The sequence below is a fragment of the Parambassis ranga genome, chromosome 1 (genome assembly GCF_900634625.1).
Source record: "Parambassis ranga chromosome 1, fParRan2.1, whole genome shotgun sequence".
In the NCBI taxonomy this organism is placed as follows: Eukaryota; Metazoa; Chordata; class Actinopteri; family Ambassidae; genus Parambassis; species Parambassis ranga.
This window is the reverse complement of record NC_041022.1, coordinates 5906663-5923961: the sequence shown is the minus strand read 5'-3', so window position 1 is coordinate 5923961 and position 17299 is coordinate 5906663. Positions and strand designations below refer to the sequence as shown.

Sequence of the window (17299 nt, the reverse complement as noted above, 5' to 3'; positions counted from 1 at the left end):
CTGGTCACAAGTTGAGAAGGAAACTTTACCAGTGTGACATCTATCACAGAATACAAAGAGTTAAAAGCTATTTCATATCATATAATTTGACTTTCAGACTACTGCACTTCTCAGCTATTCCTATCCCTCTTGTCTCCTCCTTTTGAGCAAATATGTATATTTTTTAATTTTCATACCATATGTACAGTTGTTTTGTTGGAGTTTGTATGTAATGTGTGAAAGTAACAATAGTAATAATAAAACCTATAGCTTGAGATTATAGTTCATTGTGTAATTGTCGCATAAAAACCAGCTTCATGCACTTAGAACTCATTTTGTGCAGTAACCAAATTAAAAATGAGAAATAACATTACCTATGGGAAATAAACGTTTTGGAATCTGTCGGGCGCTAAGACCCTGAAGACAGCAGGAAGCCAGCTGTAGCAGTATGCTAGCACATACTGTTGTCATTAGATTCATGAACATTTACAACAGAGATTTTAATACTTTAATTGAGGTAAGAACAGACGGCGCCCACATACATCAACAACGTAGGACAGCTGTTGTATCAATAATCGCACCAAGATAGCTCATGCTAAGTCAGCGTAAACGCTAACATCCCTGTTTGACAGGCTTTAGCTACATATCGTTAGCCTGGGCTGCGAAAAAATTATTTTTCTAGAATAACAATTCTTGACATACGAGCTAATAAACAAAATCTTGTTCGAGCGTCTTGTGACAAACAATATCTGGTGGTTAGCGTGACCAATGCTGCTGTTTATCATTTACCTGTTTAACCCAGCTAGGTAGCGATGTGTTAGTTAGCTAATGTTAGCTAACTAGCTTGTAGCCCATTGCAAATTGCCCTTTGGTTAACTGCCTAGAAATATCATTATTTGCAAATGCCCCCCGATAATTATTGAGTTAACTTGCTAACGAACAACTGACAACTAACAACTTATTTACATAAGTATGTTGTTCTGCTAAACCAAAGATTCACATGTATCTGTAAGTTATTACTATTTCTATTAATATTTAGGTTTGCCAGCCATGTCAGTTGCTGCTAACGTTAGTTCTGTGCTGTTTGTGCGTCCGAGCTAATAAGGACAGTAAAAGTGTCTTAAGACAGCAGGTAATAGACTGGAATAGTGACCATGTAAAAGTAATAAGTGAACACAAACTTGCTGCTGCCACTGAGCAGTATAGTACAGTAAATCCAGGCCAGCTGTGCAGGCTTTGACCGGACAACAACACTGTAAAGTACACACAGGTGACCAGGTGCAAACAATTCACTTCCTCTGAATGGGCTTGACACTTGAAGAAGCTATTAATCATAAAATAATCATCCTAACATTAATTTGCTGTTAAAGTAAGCAATTCAAAATGCAAGCAGGCTTTCATAAATGTACCAGTAATGTAATTATAAAAGGAATCTTGGAGATTGATGTGTTGCTCGTGTATTAATTTTATAAATATATTTATTTCCTTCTGTGTTTTCATGAACAGACTTAGTCATGTCTCAGGTAGAGAAGAAGGCAGGCCTGCTGAGGAGGACATCGTCCTCCAAAAAGCCCTTGAAAGAGAAGGTGGTTCTGATGTATGATGAGATTTTTGCAGTAAGTATTGTGTTGAATGAACAACCTCTGGTAAAAATTAACAGAAATAATGTTGCTGTTCAAGTGTTAACAGTGTGCTTTCTGTTGTGATTTAGAAAGAGGACCCAGCCAAAAACAACCCTCGCTTCTGGGATGAGCTGTTTCTTATGAAGGTACTAAGCAGAAACTATGTTCTGCATGACAGGAAATCTCTTGTGTTACTTTAAAGGAGTTTGTAGCTGCAGCAATGTTGCAGTAATACAACAATGGTACATGGGAAAGCTCTGTTTTAAGAATGAAACGTGGCAACGTACACATTTGCTTTAAAACAGAAGATTAAAGACGGTGAGAAAGGAACGTGCATGATCAGTGATTTGTGGTTGTAGATGTCGCACAGTTTACAGAGAAAAACAGGAAGTGCTTGGTAAGCGCAAATCAGATAGTCCAAACAAACGCTGCACAGATTAGTTCAATGCACAGGACTCTGTGTGGTGTCATAATTTGCATTGATTGTGCAGCTGCTCTGCTTCATAGTATGTTTGATTTGTTGAGGGTGCAGTGAGATCTTAAGCCAGGCACGTTGGTCCCCTTATTTTATGCAACACCTCTTCTCTGCACCTCAACTCTTTTTTCCTGTCATCTCTTTTTGTTCAGGTGAACCTAGAATACTTGGAGTCCAAGTTAGAGAGTGTAGATGGAGAGGAAGTCCAGCGCATTCAAGACAATATCAACTCTCTATTCCACCACTGTGTTCAGACTCTGGCAGAGGAGCATCAGATCAAAGTGGTCAATGCCCTGCAGGTAACTACAGCTCATCTAGATTTTCACCTGAAGGTTACGTTGTGCATGTGATCATCACAGTAGTATTCGTAGCATGTCTGCCGTATGAAACACTTGTGTTTTCTTGCCTTTTATTCCTAGACTCTCTGTGCACTTTTCCGAGGGGTTCACCAGAAGAACAAGTCAGCATCGGGCTTTGATATAATCAACATGCTCATGGGGTTTGACAAAGCTGAGCAGAGGATGAAGGTGTGTAAAGGAAGACACATTAAATATGGAAAGGCAGGTGGAGCTTTCTCTTGTGTTCACCCACAATGTTTCTTGTTTTTGTGTCTCCTCCAGGACCTGATGGAGAGACTGGATAGCCTTCTTTGTGGAGACAGCTCAGAGAGTCTTAAGAGCCTCTGTCTTAAACTCCTGCTGTGTTTAGTGACGGTAAGACAGAGCATTTCTTATAATCTGATGGACTTTAATGCTTGTTATGCATGTTTAATGCCATATTTGTATTTACAGGTAACAGACAATATTAGCCAGAACACTATACTGGAATATGTGATGATCAATAGCATCTTTGAAGCCATATTACAGGTAAGAGAATAGTCTAAAGAATATAATTCTTGGTTACTTCTTTAATTTAGAACCGTCTCCAGTCATGTATCCCTCTGTCGCCTCCTCAGATTCTTTCAGATGTGTCCAGCAGAGGGCAGCATGGTTATGATGCTGTGGTGCTTCTTGCCCTTCTGGTCAACTACAGAAAATATGAGGTGTGTATTTTGTGCATATGCTTACTGACTGTGATTGTGCTTGTTTGTCTTGACACAAAGCTCAGGGAGGTATTTCTAAACCCTGGTATAAAAAGCCTGCTTTAGAGTCAGTGAGCAGGCACTGGACAGGACTGTGTATCCAGAAGTAAAGCTCTGTTCTCCTTTCCTTCATTATTGTTCTTCTCTGGAAACACTTTCTGAAGTCTGTTTCAGTACTGTGAAGTAGCGTTGTCTCGAAAGGGGAAAATATATGAGAATTAGAAGTGAACTAGCCTGTTTTGGTAACATGTTTTTACTAGATGTCAAGTAAAGAAAAGACTTATTTCACTTAACAGACATAAATACTTTTATGTACTGCTACACCCTTTGCCTTCTCAAACATGTTCCATGCCCTCAGACAGTGTGCATATTCTGGACATGATCCTTCAGTTTAATTATAATTATGAGAATCTATAAATCCAGTTTGAAAGATGTCTCTTAGTCCAACTTCTTTTACTTTGCAGGCATTTTTTGTCATTACTGTTTGTACTTCCACACCCTGTCATGGGCAGACAGAGTTTTCCCTTTGAGGTGTAATAAATGTTATTATTTGTATAATTCTAACATCACTCATGTTTCTGTCTTCAGTCTGTGAATCCATACATTGTGAAACTCTCCATTGTGGATGATGAGCCAACACTAGATGTAAGTATACTGTCACTTATCTGTATCTGTATTTTCTGAACTGCAGTATAATTAGTAGTCAGTGTGATGTTCACATCAGACAGATTATCAAAGGCTTGATTGAAACACTGGATGTTTTTCTTTCCCAGGGAATGGGCATGGTCGTCCACCAAGCTCTGACAGAATATAACAGGTGAGATCTTAAAATTTCCATGTGTCAGAAAAGTGTTTTTAATGATGCAGAGCTCGGTGTACCGGCATCGTCAGCTTAGTTTGAAGTCTCCCATAAATGTTCTATTTCTATTCCCCCAAAGAAAAAAAAACACACACAGGCCTTTTATACTTTCAGTTATTTATATCTGACAGGTTTGGCAGTGTGTAATGTTTTTTGGATGAGGCAAGGTTTGGAAATTAAAATGCTGTTTGTGATGGAGGTCTTGTCTGTCTGCGCGCACACACAGACGCATCAAAGTGATGGATGGCGACTTCATACAGTTCATTGTGTTTTGTGTATAAGCTGAATGCCCCATAGAGAATAAATTGCAGGGAGGTGTTAGGTAAATTTGTGTTCGGTTGCAAGCGCTGTGTTTGAGAGAAAACATTCATCTCTGCTTTTGTTCTGTGTGTGTGTGTGTGTGTTTGTGTGTGTGGCTCACATATGTCATTCTCTCCACTCTTTCATTACCTGCTTCTGTCCATCATTTTCCGCTTGTTGTCCTTTTATCTTTTAGGCAGTACAAAGACAAAGAGGAGGAGAACCAGGGTGGATTCTTCTCAACACTCACTAGTATGGTAGGATCCTGTCTTTACAGTAGACATCACTTCAAGATGTTTTTATTACAGTCTGCTAATAGCTTGGTTCTTCTCATGTTCTCAGGTGGGCAGCATGTTTATAGCAGATGCTGATGAGAAGCTGTCTGTACAGTAAGTGCAAAGCCATTTCAGTTCCAACTCACTTAACTGTAATGTAAATGTAATTTTAAATTGAAAAAAAAGTACACAACTGTGTGCCCACAAGTTCAATATTGGGATTCAGTCAAGTTTTAGACTCCTTTTAAGTTTAATTAAAGCAAACAAGAGACCTCATCATTACATCGTTACAGTTTAAACTCCCACACAATGTAGACTGTCCACATATTTTTTTTCTGCATTAGGAAGAAATGTTTAAATAAAATCCAGGGTGACAATATTAAAAAATGATGCTAATTATTCAGATCCACGAGCAGTGCTTGCGTTGTTTTACATTGTTAATGTCAAATCATTCATCAACATAAAAATGTAAATCAAAGAAATATGTCTGAAAGGGTACATATTGTGCAGTAGTTAATGATATAGAAAATTAAATAAGTGACCTGTTGATGCATGAAGGTAGTAAATAAACTCCATCTGATTGTATTTCTTCTTCTTCCTCGACCTCAAATGTATCTAAGTGTAAAGTATCTCTGTCCACTTTTAAGTGAAGATTTTATTTCTCAAACAAATGTGCTTTTTTTTGTTTCTAGGACAAATGAGGCCATTCTGCTGGCGCTCTATGAGGCTGTGCATCTCAACCGTAACTTCATCACTGTATTAGCACAGGTAACAACTACTTAGTACAAACATGGTACACACCTTTTTTTAATGTTATTCAGCTGTTTGGCCAGTATTCTGCAAAAACACGGTCATTAAAACTCCGCTCTAACTTTACTGGTATATTCAGGGATACAACCACAAGGCAGTGATTCGTATTACGTACATACCTGCATTATCATCCACAGGACAGTTGGTAAAGGAGTCACCTGGGCTTTATCTGGTTGGAATTTGTTCTTTTCTCAGAGGAGATTTATGAGTGTTCCAATGGGTGCGCTCTGAGATATGATTTGCAGGCGGCTTGTTTAATGTCTGAAAGGGAGAACACTGAATATTTAGACTTTTATATTTGGCAATATTAAGTCTTTAAAAAGTTCTTTCCTTCTTTGTTCCCCTTGAGATGAAACATTGACAAAAAGTTTTCGAATCTTTTGCCTCCCAGGCTGGATGGACTTTATCATTCTTCTGTCTGTTGGATGCATCCTGTTATCTGTAGATCTTATACATCTTAGTGCTGCTGTGGGCCTTTCTTTAACAATGCATTAACACAGTCCTATGGATGCAGTAAGGTTTAACTCAATAGTAACAGGGGTCTGTAGTTGTTCACAAACAGCAGTGATCTCATTCCTTTTCAGTTACACTGTATCTTCCACTCAGCCTGTACTGGGACACAAGAGAGGTTTTTACCATCAATGACGTTTTAAATCTGTTTCTGGTCGTTCAACAGAGCCACCCTGAGATTAACATCCCAGCCACACCTATCACCCCAACTCCAACCACACCGACCACGCCTCTTGGCACAACACCGCCTTCCCTAGACAGTAAGTGTCATATGTTTTCATGTTTTTATATTTATAACAGACTTTGTATTAGAAAATACTCTAAAGTCTCTAAAATGATCCATGTGAGAAGGGAAGGGTCCCTCCCACTGTCCCCATGTTAGTGTTTGGAACCAGATTTATATTCAGCCAGATGGAGCAAGGGTGAAAAAAACACACAGTGACCAAAGGGAATTCATGGGTTATATAAACATACATTTTCCTAAGAAGAAAGTAGTATTTAGTATTTATTTCTGAAGCTGTATTTATAGCCTTAAACATACAACTGCAGTGTTTTTTCCACCTCTGTTGACACCAAAGCTCACATTGGGGGACCACTTTAACCTTGTCTGATCAGGTCCTTGTGTTAACATTTGTTTTATTCTACATTCGGTCTCAAGGTAAACGAAACAATGGACTCACTCATAACACCTGAAGGGGCTGAAAGCTTTCGGGCATTGAGGGCCTCTGTGCCTTCACCTAATCTTAACTTTTCATATGCATTTTTAAAAAGGTGCCCTCCAAGCTTGGCAGCTCTTGCTGACTTTTGACACACTTAGATGTAAGGAGGCACAAATGCATCTGCACCAGGAGGGGGGTTTCAAATATTCAGCACGTTACTAATTTATCTGATGAAGATAAGGTAGGTATATACAGCCGTAGCACCTATATTGCAGGTTTATTACATCTCAATAATTTAGATTGCTACACCTTGTCTCTTTGAAAAGGAGTGGCTGCCACTACAGGTTTTATGGAGGGCGTGTGTTGTTGCAAACATGTTCAAAAGCAGGTCATTTAGCATGCATGCACACTGTAACCATTAAAGGTGCATGTTTCTATCTCTGGCCCAGCTCAGCCTCCATTACGTGAAACCCAGAGCCATTTTATACATAAAATATTAAACTACAGCTTCAAATACAGATGAATGTTTCACATGCAGTGTGCATTATTCCATGTCATGGGAACCTCAGCACTTAGGCCCTCTGGTAGACCAGAAATGGTAGCACACACATGTGCCTGTAATCACATCTCATAAATATACATTTCCTTCCCCACATGATGGGATATTTTTTGACAGTGTGAGATTTGCTTGTCTGATAAGCCTGCAGTGATCTGATAAATGAGGGTTTTGGAGGAACGTAAGAGATAGAAATGACCACCTCATCATTTATCCATGAAACAGGCTGTGTGTTTCAGAGAGCAGAGATTTTTAAATGGATTGAGATGCATATCTAGACAACATGCAGTACAGTTATGCTGCAAACAAATGCCCAAACAAAAACTTTTAGACTGAAAGTGATTAGTATTTATGGGAAGACATAATTTATACAATAACTGATTAGGTCCTAGCTGCACAGATGCTCTTTTTGTATACTGTATAGTTTCATCACTTTTATCCAAAGAGATTGCATTTATTTGTGTATTTCCTGCATAGTGATGAACAACCCAGAACTGCCCCTGGATCCTAACTTGCAGACCAGCAACCTGCTCATCACCTTCCTCAAATATGCTTCCATTGTGATGCAGGATACTAAAGGTAAACAGAATGCTGCTGTTACTCTCCATATATACTTAATAAATAAATGTCCTGTGTGCTGTTGTATTCATCACATCTCCTATCATTAACTGTTTCAGTCTTATTATCTAAGAGGTATATGTGTGTTTATAGATGAGCATCGACTCAACAGTGCCAGACTGTGCCTGATCATCCTCACCTGCATAGCTGAGGTACAAGCCACACTGCAGAGTTGTAAGTTTTGCATCCGTCCACATCAACTGACTGTCTGACTGTTTTCAATCCTGTTCTGTGTGACAGGACCAGTATGCTGATGCCTTCCTTCATGATGACAATATGAACTTCAGAGTTAATCTCCACAGAATGGTGAGTGAGTGGTTGTGAGTGTCCCTAATACTGTGTGTCTAGAAAAGATGTTCATAAACTGAGATCGGTTATATAAATGTTTTTTTATATATTTCTTTTCTGTGTTATTTCAGCCTATGAGGCACAGGAAAAAAGCAGTGGACAAGAACATCCCTTCACGGCCGCTTGTGTGTGCTGTTTTAGGTATGAACGAAAGAATTTTACCACAATTGCAAGTTAGTTTGAAATCTCTTTCAGATTTGTCTGGATTTCATGCTAGTAGAATCACGTTTCTTATTGTGAATCTAATGTTTTTCATTTGTTTACTTTTGCCTCACAGCTTCACGTTCTGTAATGTCTGTGTTTGATGTTTGTAGTTAAATGGTCCTCTAAAAGTTATTTGTTTTTAATCCGCCTCCTCCTTTTTTTTTGTGCAGATCTGATGGTGGAGTTTGTCGTCACTCATATGATGAAGGATTTCCCAATGGATTTATACTTGTGAGAACACATTCAGCTACACATTAAGCCCATGTTATTATGACTCATCCTGCTTTGTTAAGCATGGTTTAATGTGTCTGTTTTCTTCATCAGGCGCTGTGTGCAGATCATCCACAAACTCCTCTGTTACCAGAAGAAATGCAGAATCCGATTACACTACACCTGGAGAGAGCTTTGGTCAGGTAGAGATATTTCACCGTCTCATCAGAATAACACCTGCTTCACATGGGATTAATTTCTTCTGAGGAGGAGGTGACAGAAATCAGTGCCTTTCCTGTCATCTTGTCTCCTTGATGCTTGCAAAAATGAAACGACTATTACAAGACAGGACATGTATAAAGTGGCGTTTTTTTCCAAATTAACTTTCAGTGATTTATTTATTTATTTATTTTGCAAAGGGATCACAGTTAAATAATTAGTTGCTGCTTTGGCAAAACAAAAGCCATGTTCCCCTCTGAAGTCACTGGGCCTGCTGTTTTGAAAATGTATTGCATCATTGAGATTCGATAATGAGTCTCTAAAGAAAGCCACAATCCATCCTGGTGGCCTTGTTTTCAGCCTGGTCAACACACAATGGGATAACATTTCAGCTTGTAATGGCCTCATCGCACCGTGTCTCATTAGAGCACAGATTCCTCTAATCAGACCAATAATCAGTTTAATTCCCTGAATAACACCGACCCTCTCCTCCTGATGGTGATAATAGCACACCATGGAATAAGACTGGGGAGGAAAAAAATGAGCCAAATTAAAGCAATAGATGTTTCTGTCTTTCTTTCAGGCCCTAACTCCGGTTGGAGTTTGTTAAAAGCTTTAGTTTCTCCAGAATAGAAGCTTGTGAAGAGGCTTGATTTGGCGTTGAAAGGTTTCCCCCCTCCTGTGTTTCCATTATCTACCTTAATAAAGACGCACACTGAGGAAAGCAGACGGCAGCCATATGTCTCTGCTGGTAGGCGATTATCAACCCTGCATGTTGTTTCATTAATGTGAGCGTGTCTCCCTCTGCAAAGCTCTCATCAACCTGCTAAAGTTCCTGCTGTCAAACGAGACCACGCTGCTGGCCAAGCACAACATCTTTCATCTGGCCTTACTGGTGAGAAACACACACACACACACACACTCACACACTCACACACTGGAGTTCGACAGTATGAGGCTGTAGTAAAGGGGGAGACAGCTGCTTTAGCAGTGGTGCTGCTTGTAGTCCAGCTGTGCAAATGCCTGACATCACACACAAGTTTAACTCCCTGTTTTAGTTCATCAGAGGTGTTTAAAGGAGTCAAACAGGCTGTGTATGCAATGCATCTACTTTATCTTTAGATTTCCTATATTTGATGTATTCCTGTAACACACTGCTCAGCTCACACTGTTCTGCATCTCCTTACCCAGGTAGTGAACCTGTTCAACATGTTCATAACATACGGAGACACTTTCCTGCCCACCTCCAACAGCTACGACGAGCTGTACTATGAAATCGTCCGAATGCACCAGGTCTTCGACAACCTGTACTGTATGGGTATGTTGAGAAAACACTCCAGTGCAGCACATTTAGTTTAGTAGAATGTCACCAGGCTGGATATTTGAAAGATGTTCACAGCTGTATGACCAATTTTCATTTCTTTCCTTCTCTGCCTTTCAGTTCTGAGAGTATCGACCAACACAGGCCAGTGGAAAGAGGCAGCCAGCAAAGTCACGCACGCCCTTGTCAATGTTAGGTAATAACATACACACAAATATCGTACCTTAAGAAAGAGAAATGAGTCATACCAGATGTGTTGGAGGAAGGTCACAGTAAAGTGAATGAAGTGAAGTCTTAAGGACTGTAATTTGGGCTCCATCTGCAGCCTGTGTTCATCCCTCAGGCCCCCCCATTTGATAAATTTGAAGCTTTTATTTCGTTCACCCCAACCTTCCTGCACACACACACACACACACACATACACACACACACACACACATACACACATATACCCTGCTTGGCCTCCGCTCCAACATTTCCCCTGTAATCTGTCCTTCCCCCCTCCTCCATCTTCTCTGACAAGATGATCCTCTGAGGTCACCCTGGCTTGGAGGGCCCTGAGGGGCACCCATACGAGGATTCCAGAGGACTCACCCACACATGTGGGCTCCTGATAGAGCAGCTTCTCTGCCTCAAAAGGCAGTCACCGTGGATGAAATGAAGGCTGGGGGAAGAATATGAAAAGAGTAATATATGAGAGCATAGATGAATAAATGAATGAAGGCAGAGAAGCATAAAGCACCCATAGAGACTTTGTTAAAAAGAACTCAATGGGCCAATCCCATTTTACTCCCATCAGTCCGTTCCTCTAAAGGCCGGCTTCCCACTTGTAAATGACAGCAGAATTACCGCAAGAAGAATTCTTTGCATTTTTGTCACTGTAATCTGTTTGATATATGATGCTCTCTGAGCTATTGCAAACTAAGCCATTTAATCTTTCAGCTGTGTTTATTACATCAATGTATATTTGAAAAAAAACATTTCATTTCTTAGAAAGCAATGCTAATGCTGGAAAAAGATTAACTCAGAATTTACATGTGAAATTCCCCAGTGAGCTCACACAACGTGAAGCAGGCACTGAGATAGACCGACCCACCTTTTTTCCAGTGATTTAACCTATAAAAGCTGAACCTGGGACCAGATCCCAGCAGTCAGAAGTGTGATGAGATGTGTTACAGTCACATCATGTCTGTAATATACAAGTACGCACACACTTGCTGTGTAAATTTGAGGGAGAACATTGGCTGCTTCATTTTAAGAGTGCATGTGTTTTTGTCTTTTAGGGCCATTATCAACCATTTTAACCCCAAGATTGAGTCGTACGCTGCTGTGAACCACATCTCCCAGCTGTCAGAAGAACAGGTAAACGCAGCACACTTCACCTCTTTGTACACTCTGCCTTTAAAGAAACTCTTGGAACTGAACTCGCTCATGTCATTTTAAAAAAGTAAATCTTATGAATTTTTCAGCAAACAATGGAAAACACTCACGGAGCTTTAAAAAGTGTTTCAGTAGTGGCTCACTGCATTTTATTTGGAAAGAATGCCTATTCATCAAGTTAGCAGCTGTGTTGTAGAAATGAATCACAGAGGAGGAGCAGTGAACCTAACACACATTCTGGTACAGTTCTTCTGTTTAAAATTATGCTGCTCACAACAAAATATTGATATAATGATTTAAGTAGGAACATTTGGTGCCAGCAGTTGTTTTATAAACATTCTTAGTAGTCATCACTTGCTGCACTCATAAAGGAAATCTAACAAAAGGTGATTTAGAGTTCGATTCATTAAGGTTTTTATTTAAAGAAAGCAGCAAAGACACAGTCACTGTTTGAAGGCGTCATTGATATAAGCTCCGTTGAAGACTTTATTATTTATGTCAAGTGTGTGTGGATAAGAAAACCGCCTTTAACATGCTGATAAGCAGGTGATGGATTTGCTCATTATATTCTCCAATTACCTCCCTGTGTTTATCTACTAGATTTATTCACAACAAAGAGGAACGACGGAATGTAGTTTTGGTGTCAATAAGCTACCAGTGGTTTTTATATGATTCTCTACACCTGTGTAATCGGATACATTTGCTTTGTTTTTGTGCCTCGAGCTGCTGATAACACACATTTTGTGGTTTAATATAGAAAGACAGTTAAGTTTGATTTGTCAATGTGTTGCTATGGATCAGTCGTAAACTGTTTTAGATAATTTTGGCATATAAAACCCGACTCTCAGATGCCATTGAGCTTATTCTTTGACATCGGCACACAGCTGCTGTACTGTGATATATAGATACAAGAATGAAATACTCTACATACACACTGATATTGATCTGAGATGCATCACGCAGCCACAAATACACAACACCTCCCAGCTGTGCAGCTGCCTAAAACATGCTCTGTTGTCTAACGCTCAACATCGTCAGTGAATAAACCACAAAGCAGCATGACAGAGGGCTTCACTGACAGAGGGCTTCACTGACAGAGGGCTTCACTGACAGAGGGCTTCACTGACAGAGGGCTTCACTGAGAGGCTGAGACTAGACTGAACACATTCAAATTCAGCATTGGTCTGTCATGATATCACATCCATAACAACAGTGGGAGGATATCTTCTTTAGACTCTATCTGAGGAGTCTAATTCATCCTTAACCTCTCTGGCTGACATTGCTTCTTTGACACTGGGACAAAAAAACATAAAATGGCCTGTTGCTTCACTGTAATCCATCCACCATAGGCTTTCAGTGATAACTCACCAATGTGGAGCTGGACTACAGGGTAGAATAGAGATATAGAGCTCCAGAATAATATCCTTCTGCTTCTCATTTCTTCCATTTCACTGTCTTTTGACATAGAGACAGCTTACACACACTCTCACACACACACACACACATTAGCCGCCTGCACTCCACTCGCCTGGAGCGTCTTTATTCCCTACAGTGACACCAGAAGATGGATGTCCTCCAGAAACATGCAGCATTATATCAAGCTGCTGTTCTCTGCATCTATCATACAAATCACAATACTGGAGTACAACACACGGCAGCATCCAGATAAACACAATGACAAGCACATGCACACAATCAGATGTGCTTAGTGATGCAGAAAGTTCTGTGTGTGTTTGTATACTGAACCAAGCAGTCTTTCCTAAAACAACATGATGAAGGAATATTGCGTGTCCAACCAGTTCGTCATAGCTCCCGTCTTTTTGGACCTTTGCATTAACTTCCAATTCAAACCTGCCTCCATACTTTCACGCCAAGAGGAGGGAGGTGGAGCGCTGTGAGAGATATGGGTATGAATTTTTCATCAGTAAGCCATCGGAGGTTGAAATAAAAACGACAGCTCCTTTCTGTCTGAGCAGAGCTTGTAGAGTTATTAGAGATAAATAAAAGTAGAAACGCTTTATGCTCCTTACCCTTAATAAATTTAAAGATGTTGGTTCAGCTGTACAGTAGATGTACTGCTACCTTCATGTGATCCGTATGTTTATGTGGATACAGGCTGGTTTTGTTGCCTTACAGAGCTTTTCTCTGGGAAGCATGACAAAATGTGCAGCTCGTGTGTCTCGCTGTGAGTGTGTCAAGCTGTTTGAGACATTAATACAATAATTAGAAAGGTCTGCTTAGGGGCTATTCCACAGCTTAAGGGGTGGAAGTGTGGAGAATCTCTGCATAATGACACAACCTTATTTCATCCCACCTTCTATTCGCAGCCGAAGGCACCAGTGTCCTGTACGAGTGTAACCGCAATACACACACTCACTGTAGTGCGATATCCTTTGCTTGATAGTATATGTATCTTGAAAATCACTTCTAAAGTGGTTCAGATTTATTGGACATTTTAAAACCTTTGAGTGTGTATATAGAGATAGATAATGTGATTCTGCCTTTGCCCATTTCACAAAAGCGTGGCCAAAATATCTCACTTTATGCTGCCATGTTGGAATATGATGCAGTCTTTGAGCCAGAGTCTGAGCAGTAGGTGAAGCCGCACGGTTGCTGTTCCCACTTCTCCGCTGAGCCAGTAGCAAGGCTCATCGCAATGTTACTTCCTCAATTAGCCAACAATAACTAATATAATATACATGTATTAATGAAAAAAAAACATAAAACACACATTTGCAGGACTTATGCTAGCTAACGAGCTATGAATTATCTTGGGAAAAATGTACTTAAGGAGTACTTTTTTGAGTTTTTTTTTTTTTTGGGGGGGGGGGTGGTTCGTATCCCCTCTACAAACATGGGGGAGGTGAGGTTTATGATGTGTACTGCAGACGATCCAGGTGTTTTGGTCTAACTTTTGGGAAGCTGTCATCTTCGTATAACCTATTTTTAAACTAATCTGCTCGAAAATAATAATGCAGATTAGTGCTTCAAATAAATGCATTTATCAGAGGGCTAAATAAAGTGCACATAGATGTGAAGAAATGTGTGTGTCTCATGGCTGTGAGCAGCTTTGGAAAGGAAGCTAGTGTCACACTGCAGTACTCCAACCCTCCACATGATCCCTCCTGAATAAAAATGTTCGAATAAAGTATTTAACACTGATTAATATTTGACCACCTGCAGGCTTTTTAGGTAAGATCCAGTCTGTGGTTAAAGAAACACTTAAAACTGATGTTCTGTTTCCCTTGAAGGTGTTGGAGGTGGTACGGTCCAATTATGACACACTGACCCTCAAACTACAGGACGGACTGGACCAGTTTGAGAGATACTCAGAGCAGCCCAAAGAGGCCGCTTTCTTCAAGGAGCTGGTGAGAGATAGCGTTATCATCATCTTTGTCTTTTTCTTAAATCCAGTTGTTCAAATTTAGACTCTAATCAGCATCCTCACTGTCAGAAAGATTTATATTCATCCTCAACTATTTTTAAAATGATGACCTGTCTAAATACGGATGTGGTTTGGGTGCAGGGTGTGGACTAGGATTACATCTGGGCCTCTTGTGTGTGTTATTACCTGTTAATAATAATTTGCAATGATTTGTGTCTCCAGGTGCGCTCCATCAGTTTGAATGTGAGGAAGAATGTCTCTCTGAACACGCTGAGTCAGGACGTCCTGCTCAAAGAGTTCTCCACCATCTCCTGAGACTCTCACACACACACACACTCACTCACCTTCACCTCCCTGCAGACGGACATACAGAGTGCGCATGGTGGACATGATGTACACATACTTTCACACACACACACAGTACAATCCTCCATTGTTCTCATCTCATCCTCTGTCTCCTGTGAACTGAACCTGTGCTGCAGAGACACTGACAGGGTGGACGCACCTTCAAAACAAAAACCTTTGAATCCTTTGCGTTTGTGGTTGTGTAATATAAGGAAGTGCTGGTATTGCACTGGTTCCTTTTGTGTGCAATCAGCAGGATTATTGGCCGGACTGTTAACTGACACGTTTTAAGATAGTATTCTGGAATCATCTCTGCATCAGTCAGAGCAGAAGATGTAGGCTTTGAGTGTGACATCGAGCCTTTGTGAGTGTGGTGACTGTAAGTCCTCTTGAATTAGAACATTAACTCTTTCTTCCGCTGAATGCTTGTTGCGTGAATGTCGAATTAATTCTCTTCAAAAAGTATTTTGTCATTACATGTATGCTTAAGAACATTGGAGTAATTACGTTGAGGATGCTTTGAAGTGATTTTATAACAAAAATAAAAAAACCCTCTTTGTTTTTGGCCAGATTTCATACTAACAGTCAGAACTGTACAAGTTCTGTTGTAGTGAGCTGAGTTTAGAAGGAAAACCACATTTTGAGTTGTGACATCATCTCTGCTGGTGTGTCTTTAGTGGATCCACACACACAACCTTCTGTTGCTCTCATCATTCAGAACTTTTTTTTCTGAATTATGACATGAATTATGCAAAACTGTAGGTCTTCTTTCTTTTATCTCTAACACCTGTAGTATATTTATGTTCCTTTTTTAAATAAAGATTGGTTTCCTACTCTTATCAGTGCTTCCTCTGTTTAGTCATTCAGTATTAGGAAGAGTGTATTTGAAGTTTAACCCTGTTTGTGCCCTGAAATAATTCACCACTGAAAAATAAATCAGAATGAATAAGTTAATCATTTATTGCTTGATGTCCACAAAGCATGAGGTTGGCGGTTCAATCCCCGGCTTTGCCACACTCTCATGTGTGCACCACTGGCGTTTGAGGAAATAGTGCTATGTACTGTATGTTTACCATGTTTATGTTGCACTAACAGTTGATTTCAGGTGAAGTAGCAGATTTTATTGTTGTTCTATTTTTCATGGTCAGGATAACTTTTTAGGGTGGATACCTGATGAAAACTTAGTTTTGTTGATGCAATAATATGTTGGGTCATTGTGAGCTACCTGGGTGGTGACATCTTCTAATTTCTGATTTCATGGAAACTACAAAAAATATTTAGAAGATATGTTAAGCTCAATGAATAATTTGAGTTCTTGTGTAGGATAAAATATAAAGAATATATGTTTTGTTATATTATTTAAATTGATAAGGGGATTTGATTGCCTATTGATGCAGATTAGGATGGTTGCAGGAATATTTATTGACACAGGATTGTTTACTCTGTGTCTATGATGTTTATGTTTCCCCATGGCAGTATCAGAATTCAGAAATGAAGACTTAATCATGAATATTCTGAATCTTAGTTACCTTAGGTGCACCTGAACTCAACATTTGAGTGAATAAACATATCACTGGGTCGTGACTGATGGAGGAACTGCTCCTCATCCCTGTCTCTTTTCCCTCTCCTGCCCCCCTCATGTTGTGAAACTAATTAGCCGCTATCGCTGATAAACTTTGTCCTCCAGCTACCTCCTAATGATGCCCTCACCCTCAGGCACACACAAACAATGGCAGCTAAGTCTTTTTGTTGTTGTAAGCTGATCCTTTGGATGGAGGATAAATACAAGCAGAGGTCAGGAAGGAGGAGGCTGATATGAGAAAAATCAGAAGGGAGGGCTGATGTTACTGAGGACAAATCAATGACAATGTGGATCCCTGCTTTGTTAGCACATCTCTTCAATGTTGCTGGAAGCACGAGGTAACAAAGAGCCATGTTCACTCTGGAGGGGGGGGGGGGATTTTCTCATGGGCTTTTATAGAAATGTGTGTCGTCAGCATACTGGAAACATAAGTCAATACAGCCTGAGGTCATGTATTGACTGTGTGTTTGCGATGAGTTTATTATCGTGATCTAATTTGTGTTTAGTGCTTTACACCAATCAGACACAGCCTTAAAACCACTGACAGGAGAAGCAAATATT

General features: G+C 40.0%; 1 protein-coding gene across 1 annotated transcript; it reads left to right on the top strand.

Moving 5' to 3' along the window:
* The first annotated feature begins 396 nt into the window (after nucleotides 1-396).
* armh3 (armadillo like helical domain containing 3) lies at nucleotides 397-15995 on the top strand. The gene is made up of 26 exons (XM_028414772.1): nucleotides 397-496; nucleotides 1486-1595; nucleotides 1691-1747; nucleotides 2229-2375; nucleotides 2496-2603; nucleotides 2697-2789; nucleotides 2868-2942; nucleotides 3032-3118; nucleotides 3746-3802; nucleotides 3931-3974; nucleotides 4513-4573; nucleotides 4659-4705; nucleotides 5284-5359; nucleotides 6078-6171; nucleotides 7604-7705; nucleotides 7838-7896; nucleotides 7985-8050; nucleotides 8164-8233; nucleotides 8467-8527; nucleotides 8621-8709; nucleotides 9538-9620; nucleotides 9917-10043; nucleotides 10167-10242; nucleotides 11330-11408; nucleotides 14678-14794; nucleotides 15034-15995. The coding sequence occupies exons 2-26, from the start codon at nucleotides 1494-1496 to the stop codon at nucleotides 15124-15126; spliced, it is 2070 nt and encodes a 689-aa protein (XP_028270573.1). The 5' UTR covers nucleotides 397-496; nucleotides 1486-1493; the 3' UTR covers nucleotides 15127-15995.
* The last annotated feature ends 1304 nt before the right edge of the window (nucleotides 15996-17299 follow it).

Coding starts and splice junctions, on each gene's coding strand:
- armh3 (XM_028414772.1), top strand. CDS start 1,494: ATGTCTCAGGTAGAGAAGAAGGCAGGCCTGCTGAGGAGGACATCGTCC. Junction 2,790..2,867: donor TCCTGCTGTGTTTAGTGACG/GTAAGACAGAGC, acceptor TTGTATTTACAG/GTAACAGACAATATTAGCCA. Junction 10,044..10,166: donor CGACAACCTGTACTGTATGG/GTATGTTGAGAA, acceptor TCTGCCTTTCAG/TTCTGAGAGTATCGACCAAC.